This window comes from Mobula hypostoma, chromosome 6 (genome assembly GCF_963921235.1).
Source record: "Mobula hypostoma chromosome 6, sMobHyp1.1, whole genome shotgun sequence".
In the NCBI taxonomy this organism is placed as follows: Eukaryota; Metazoa; Chordata; class Chondrichthyes; order Myliobatiformes; family Myliobatidae; genus Mobula; species Mobula hypostoma.
The window spans coordinates 141,979,677-141,988,175 of record NC_086102.1 but is presented as its reverse complement, the minus strand read 5'-3'; the positions used below and the strand labels follow the sequence as shown (position 1 = coordinate 141,988,175).

At 42.5% G+C, this 8,499-nt stretch overlaps 1 protein-coding gene across 2 annotated transcripts; it reads right to left on the bottom strand.

Moving 5' to 3' along the window:
- Nucleotides 1-1,847: 1,847 nt before the first annotated feature.
- On the bottom strand, nucleotides 1,848-7,411 carry LOC134348450 (gamma-crystallin S-1-like). Of its 2 annotated transcripts, none has more exons than XM_063051861.1 (3): nucleotides 7,387-7,411; nucleotides 3,209-3,457; nucleotides 1,848-2,116 (listed from the first exon to the last, which is right to left on the bottom strand). In XM_063051861.1, the coding sequence occupies exons 1-3, from the start codon at nucleotides 7,409-7,411 to the stop codon at nucleotides 1,848-1,850; spliced, it is 543 nt and encodes a 180-aa protein (XP_062907931.1). The 2 variants fall into 2 exon arrangements, with proteins under 2 accessions (XP_062907931.1, XP_062907933.1); XM_063051863.1 differs by lacking the exon at nucleotides 7,387-7,411 and adding an exon at nucleotides 4,587-4,601 and having other exon boundaries at nucleotides 3,209-3,455.
- Between the last annotated feature and the right edge of the window lie 1,088 nt (nucleotides 7,412-8,499).

Here is an 8,499-nt window from a genome sequence, read left to right as displayed (position 1 = left end):
TGGCATTTCAGTCTTATTACGTTCTTTAAGATCTGTGTTGACTGAGGATTCAATAATTCATGCTTATTCCTTTTCTGTTAACTTTCAATAGAATATTTTACAGCTTCAAATCACTCCACATCAATTTCAACTCAACTTCCATCCTTCACATTGCGGACCCTCACAGAATCTTAGATATGTTCAAACTCTCCAGCAGATTTCTGTTCATGTCTTCTTGTTGTTTATGCTGGTCTCAACTTCGGTAGAATCTATCATGATTTGTAAAAGTAAAAACTAATACTTGTAAGATGTTTTGTAAATCTTCTTATCCAGATGGTGCCAGAGAACAATGATTCCTCGAACGATATCTTCCAGATAGCCTATCTCTTCAATTATTTCACCTTCTAGACATCTTCTGCTTGTACTTTTTGTCTTAATTGTTTTATAGAAACTGCTGGAGCCTGTGACATGCAGTTTGGATTTCAATTGAGCAGTCTAGCTCTTCGGAGTGTCCGGAGAGAATTGAGAGCATGAACTGCCTTGTCGAGAAAACCAGGGATGGAGTCCCAAAGAGGAACAAGAGCATAAGCGGCCTCGTGGAAAAGAACAAAATGTGATCACAAACAGCTCCATTTCGAAGCGTTGAGGAAAATTGAGGCATGGAGGCGAATGCAAAGGAGATCAGTGGTTGCTCTCAATGGAGGCCACAGGGCAACGGTAGTTGGTAGCCAGGTCGACGGTGTTTGGACCTAGCATTGTAATCGTTCTTCATGGAAGGAATGAGTTCATGTGACTGTTTCCTCAAATGCCTAAGTGAGGATGCTTTTGATATTCTGAGATTTATGCCATTATGGACTGTATTTTACATTGGTCACCTTCAGTTTATGGTGTTTCCTTTCTTGTTGCCGATTAGAGGGTGGGCGATATGTTACTATTTCTGAGAGGAAGCAGTTGGGGATTTGGGGACTGATGTTCATGTTTGTGTTCTTCTGTATTGGTGATTTATTATTTTTTTATGTGTGAGAAAGGGGGTTGAGGGTTTTGATGATATTGTCTCCAACTTTTTTGTGAGGGAGTGGGTTGGCAATTTGATGTTATTATCACTGCTTTTTTTCTGTGAGGGAGGGAGTTAGGGGTTTGATGTCATTGCCACTGTTTTATTGCGAAGGAGGGGAATTAGGCATTTGGGGTTTTTAATGTTCCAATTGCCATTTTCCATGTGGGCGATCTGTTAGTGTTCTGTGTAAGGGAGGGAGTGGAGGGCTGGGGGTTTACAAGTTTTGTTTCTTTTTCTTTTTCATGCTGGGTGGGGGAGTTCATTTCTTTTCTTTCAATGACCCCTGAGTTTTCTGTATTTCATGGTTATCTGGAGAAGATGAATATCAGAGTTGGGGTGTACATGCATACTTTAACAATGCAATGTCCCTTTGAATCTTTGAAAAGTGTTGCTTTCTGTGCTGTTTGACTTCCTGTCTCTATTTATGTTGTTCATACTTTTGTGAAGTCATTTCACAAAACCATCAGAATCATGAAAATCATGAAGATAGACTCATTAAATTCACTGGAAATAAATTCAGAATTGGAGCACAGTGCCTCTCAATAGACGCAATAACACGAGAGGCAACGAACAACTTTCTGTTCAGTTTATACTTTTCACCCTCCTATAAATCATCATAATGTTACCTGTTAACTGTAACCAACCATAGTAAATCAATTTAATATGGTCCTTAGATTATGATTTCTGTTCTATTGTGATGTCCAGTGGAGGCAGAGTAAATGAATCAGATGAGCTGATAGTGTTATCAAAGGTATTTTATTACCTCCATAAATATTTCAATAAGATAAAATTAGATATTCAAGAGCAACTTTTAGAAGTCCCTCATGCGTCTGAAGGACCCAACAGTCGAATTGTAGCCACCCCAATCACTGTATCTCCTGTATTCCCCGGGTCTCAGGAAGTACTGTCTGCCTCTGTAGTTGGGATGTTCATAGAAAATCCAGTAACCATCCATGACATGACAGGAGTGGATGTCATGGTAACGGAAACGATCGTAGACAGAGGGACAGTCGTCCATGAATTCCATCATCTGTCCTGCAAAGTCAGGCCTTTCATAAATCCTGATCCTGTAGTTTCCACCTTGGTACTGGAATAGGAAGCACAAAGATTTAGTAATTACATTTTGTAGAGTATTCACTCATTATACACTACATCTGAACAGCCAATTCATTGGCTTCAATGGGAAATAAAGTCAGGTGCAATTTGGTCATTTTATTTATTATCTGCCTCAGTGATGCCTCCAACCAGCATTGTTGCTGTTTCAAACATAAGTTAAAGAAAAACACAGGAAAAAATAAGAGATATTCTGCATTTAGAATATAGAACATCAGACATAAGAACACAGGAACAGGACCTTTGGCCCACAGTCTTCTGCCCAACCAATTACATTAGGAAATTTAAATTTAGTTAGCTATTTAAATTAAATGGCTAACTAAACTGATCGCTTCAGCTTAAACAATATCCATATCCTTCCACTTCCCTCACATCATGTGCTGACCTAAATATCTTTTAAAAGTCCCTAATGTATCTGCTTCTAACATCACCCCGAGCAGTGCATTCCAGGTCCCCGCAACTCTTTGTGTGAAAAAACTTGCCCCTCACATCTCATTTGAACTTGCACCCTCTCACCCTATTTGCATGCCCTGCGATAGGAGATATTTTAACATGGGAAAAGGTCACTGTCTGTCTACTCTATCTATGCATCCCATAAACCTCTATCAGATCTTCCTTCAACGTCCGCCACTCCAGGGAAAGCAAATCAAGTTTGCCCGCCCTCTCATTATAGCACAAACCCTCTAAACCAGGCAGCATCCTGATTAGCCTCTTCTGCACTCTCTCCAAAGTCTCGACATCATTCCTGTAATGGTGTGACCAAAATTGTATGCAAAACTCCAGATGTCTAGAAAAGACATGATGTTGTTGGTCATTGTCCCAGCAATCTCATCTCTTGCCTCTCTCTGTAACCTGGGATATATCCCATCAGGCCCTGGGGACTTATCCACCTTAATGGTCTTTATGAGACACAACACTACCGCCTCCTTCACCTTGAAATACCCGAGTATAATAATACACTCAGACATATTTAATACCCATTAGGCACTTGCTAGGCAAATTCTCCGCTTAAAGAGCCAATCCGCAAAAGATCAAATTCCCTGAAAAAAAAACTGAGACTTACATATAGGTAACTGCGACAGGACTTGACACAGTCATTGAATCCCATCCAGCGCTGGTAGTCAGGATACTCTCCCCTTCTCAGGACATACTGGCATCCCATGTAGTTGGGTCTCTCGTACAACACCCACCAGTCACTCTCGACACGGATGGAGTTACAGCGGCTGAAATAAGGGGAGAGGTCGGCACAGTCGGAGCTGCACTCATAGTGCCGACCCTGGAAGTTCCTGTCCTCGTAGAAGATGATCTGTGGGAAGAAGCATATCTGTGTTAATAGTTGCTCAGGTGTTCATGAAGAATTCTCATTTAGTTCATTTACTGAGTAGTCCTTGCCTTTCCCATTTTGAACACAGCGAGTCTAGTAACCAGCTGAATGTTTCTATGCCTAACACAAGTTGGTATTTATATGCGGCGTAAAAAGATCTCACTAAGCTGTTTCTTTTTATCTTGGTGACGCAACATTAAACATCAGCAAAATGTAACAAAATCCTTTTTTTGTTATTGTAGAAAAACAACAGAAAGACGTTTGTTGTATCATGGATTCTTTCAGTTGTGCTTTCTTATCACTTTAATTGTTTAAACCAAACAGTTCAGGAACATTCACAGCTACGTATCACCCAGGTCCATTCACCTAGGTCAAAGTAGCATTTTGATTCTCTTTGCCCAGAAGACCTTTTCGTGTCTTCCCCAACCAGTAGCCTTCCCCATACGGAGTACCTGGCTGAGTTCCTGAGACCTGTGTGGATCAACTGGCTGGAGAATTCACTGAGATCTTTAACCTCTCGCTTCAGCAGTCTGCGCTACCAACCTGCGTCAAGCAGGCTTCAGTTATACTGGTGTCTAAGAAGAACATGCTAACCTGCCACAATGACTATCGCCCAGTCACAATTAATCAGATTTACAGGAAGATGTTGTTTCCTGCTTGGGATGGCTGCCTGCCGCACATCCAACTGTGTCCTTAGGTCAGCTGTAGGATCATCAGCCGAGGACCACCACTCATTGATGTCTCGTTCCCTTAACCCTGGTGGCAAATCAGTGACAGGGGCATCTCTTTGCCACCCCCTGCAGCTTTCAATGGGATAAGTTGGTTCCCCCAATTTCTGTCCTTCCTCTTCAGCCACAGCCAAAAGTTGCCCTTTTCTGCCTCTTCAGCCAACTCTCTGGAGGCCCTCCTGAGCCTTGCTCTGGTCACTGTTATGTCACGGAGTAACCCTCTCGTCGATGCGCTGACAAAGCCCAGCATCCTACTTCCACCGGGTCGATGACGGTTCACCAGCCAGCTTCCTTACAGAGAGCTGCCAGGTCTGAGTACTTCAGGCTCTTATGCTCGTGGGCAGCCTCCACTCCTTCCTCCCATGGTTAACTCAGTGAGGAAGACTGTCTTGACGGCCATGGATCACGGTAGTATATCTGGGCAGAGAGATGTGGTGGTGATTTCCATGGGGAACTGAAACTGTCTGTTGAGATCTACCCTCATGTTCCACTCCATGCCTGTGGAAAGGAGTCTAGAAGGATATCTTGGGCAGATGCATTCAGCGTTCTTACCAGCCTTAACAAATAGGATGAGTTTTTGTCCCTCTGGGTTGACCACAATAATGAAGTGTTTCGAGAGATTGGTAATTAAGTTCAACAAGGACCTAGACCCACTGCAATTTGCCTCTTGTGAAAATAGGTGCACAGCAGACACAATCTCAATGGCTCTTCACATGGCCTTAGATGACCTGCACAACACAAGTACCTATAAGACCATAAGACGTAGGAGCAGAATTAGGCCATTCAGCCTATTGAGTCTGCTCTGCCATTCCATTCTTGCTGATCTCAGCTCCCACTCAACCCCTTGCACCTGCCTTCTTGCCATATCCTTGGATGTCCTGACCGATCAGGAGATGTTCAACTTCTGTCTTAAATATAAGCATGGACTTGGCTTCCACCACAGTCTGTGGCAGAGCATTCCACAGATTTACTACTCTCTGGTGAAAAAAAAAGTCCCCCTTACCTGTTTTAAGGGTCATCCCTCAATTTTGAGGCTGTGCCCTCCAGTTCTTGATACCCACACCATGGGAAACATCTTCTCCACTTTCACCCTGTCTAGTCCTTTCAACATTCGGTAGGTTTCAATGAAATCTGCATGCATTCTTCTAAATTCCAATGAGTACAGGCCCAAAGTTGCCAAATGCTCCTCATATGTTAACCCCTTCATTCCCAGAATCATTCTTGTGAACTTCCTCTGGACTGTCTCCAATGACAACACATCTTTTCTGAGATATGGGGCCCAAAACTATTGACAATACTCCAAGTGTGACCTGACTAGTGTCTTATAAATCCTCAGCATTATCTCTTTGCTTTTATATTCTATTCTACTAGAAATAAATGCCAACATTGCATTTGCCTTCTTTAGGACAGACTCAACCTGTAAACTAACCTCCTGGGAAGCTTGTATGAGGATTTCTAAGTCCTTCTCCACCTCTGATGTTTGAACTTTCTCCCCATTTAGATAATAGTCTGCACTATTGTTCCTTTTACCAAAATACATGATCATATATTTCCTAACACTGTATTCCATCTGCCACTTTTTTGCCCATTCTTCCAATTAGTCTCAGTCTTGCTGCAATCCATTGCTTCCTCAGCACTACCTATCCCTCCATCTACCTTTATATCATCCTCAAACTTTGGCACAAAGCCATCAATTCCATTATCTAAATCATTGACAAACAATGTGAGAAGCAGCAGTCCCAATACTGACCCCTGAGGAGCACCAGTAGTCACTGGCAGCCAACCAGAAAAGGTCCCTTTTATTCCTGCTTGCTTCTACTGCCTGTCAGCCATTCTGCTATACATGCCAGTTTCTTTTCTGTAATGGTATAGGATCTTATCTTGTTAAGCAGCTTCATGTGTGGCACCTTATCAAATGCCTTCTGAAAACCCGTGTAAATGACATCCACTGCCTCTCCTTTGTCCACCCTGCCTGTTACTTCCTCGAAGAAATCTTAACGGATTCGTCAGGCAAGATTTTCCCTCACAGAAACCATGCTGACTTTGACTTATTTTATCATTAGTCTCCAAGTACCTTAATAATAGACTCCAACACTTTCCCAATCACTGGTTAGGCTAACTGGCCTATAATTTCCTTTCTTTTGCTTCCCCCATTCCTAAAGAGTGCAGTGATATTTGCAGTCTTCCAGTCCTCTGGGACCATGCCAGAATCAAATGATTCTTGAAAGATCATGACCAATGCATCCATTCTCTCTTCAGCCACCTCTCTCAGGACTCTGGGATGTCGTCCATTTGGTCTAGGTGACTTATCCACCTCAAGACCTTTGAGTTTGCCTAGCACTTTTTCCTTTGTAATAGCAATGGCACTTACTTCTGCTTCCTGACACTCAGGGACCTCTGGCACACTGTTGTTGTCTTCCACAGTGAAGACAGATACAAAGTACCCATTAAGTTCATTTGCCATTTCTTTGTCCTCCGTTACTACCTCAATAGCATCATTTTCTAGTGGTTCAATATCAACTCTTACCTCCCTTTTACTCTTTGTATAACTGAAAAAACTTTTGGTGTTCTGCGTTATATTATTGGCTAGTCTGCCCTCATACTTCAGCTTTTCCCTTCTTTTAGCTTTTTTAGTCGTCTTTTGTTGTATTTTAAAAGCTTCCTAATCATCCAACTTCCCACTCACTTTTGCTACCTTATGTGCCCTTTCCTTGGCTTTTATGCAGTCCTTATCTTCCTTTGTCAGCCAAGGTTGCCTCCCCTGCCATTTGAAAACTTCTTCCTCTGTAGGACATATCTATCCTGCGCTTGTGAATTATTCTCAGAAACTTCAGCCATCTCTGCTCTGCCATCATCCCCACCAGTATCCTCCTCTGATCCACCTGGGCCAGCTCCGCTCTCATGCTTTTATAATTCCCTTTATTCCATTGTGATACTGATACATGTGAGTTACGCTTCTCCCTCTTAAATTGCAGTATGAATTCAATCATGTTATGCTCACTGCCTCCTAAAGGTTCCTTTACAATTCAGTTCCCTAATAAGATCTGGGTTATTACACACACCCAATCTAAAATAACCTTTCCCTAAGTAGGCTCAAGCACAAGCTGCTCTAAAAAGCCATCTCATAGGCTTTCAATAAATTCACTCTCTCTTGCAATCCAACACCAACCTTGCATGTTCCCAATCCCCTTGCATGTTGAAGTCCCCCATTAAAATTATGTCATTACCCTTATTACATGCCTTTCCAGTTCCCTTTGCAATCTCAACCCCACGTCTTGGCTACTACTTGGAGGCTTATATATGAACCACATAATTTTTTTTTTACCCTTGCAATTTGTTAACTCCACCCACAAAGATACAATATTCTCTGACCCTATGTCACCTCTTCCTAAAGATATAATTCCATCTCTTTCAAACAGAGCCACACCACCGCCTATGCCTTCCTGCCTGTCCTTTCAATATAAAGTATATCCTTTGATGCTAGGCTCCCCAACTATGGCCTTCTTTCAGCCACAACTCAATGATGGCCACAATGTCATGCCAACAATCTCTAATTGCCCCATGAGTTCTTTCACCTTATCCAAATGCTACGCGCATTTAAATACAGCACCTTCAGTCCTGCATTCTTTGCCCTTTTGAATTTTGGCTCTGTGGTACAATTTAACTCTTTGCCCTGTCTGCATTTGTATCCAATCATTTGCTTGACCTTCCTTACATTCATGTTACACCCATCATCTACTTGTAAACCTGTTGACTCATCCTCAGCTCTATCATTCTGGTTCCCATACTCCTGCCATGCCAGGATGTTGTTTGTTGACTATATCTCAGCATTTAACACCATCGGTCCAGAGTCCTGATCGATAAGTTGCAGAAACTGGACCTCTGCACCTCCTTCTGCGATTGGATGTGCAACTTCTTAACTAGAAGACCACATTCTGTTTGGATTGATAATAATATCTCCTCATCACTGATGATCCACACAGGTGCACCTCAGCGGTGTGTGCTTAGCCCACTGCTCTACTTCCTCTATACCCATGATTGTGTGACTAGGTATAGCTCAAAAGCCATCTAGAAATTTGCTGATGACACAGCCATTATTGGTAGAATCCCAGATCAAAATGGGCATACAGGAGTGAGATATACCAGCTAGTTGAGTGGTGTAACAGCAACAACCTTGCACTCAACCTCAGTAAGTTGAAAGAGCTGATTGTGGACTTCAGGAAGCGTAAGACAAGGGAACATGAACCAATCCTCACAGAGGGATCAGGAGTGGAGAGAGTGAGTAGTTTCATGTTCCT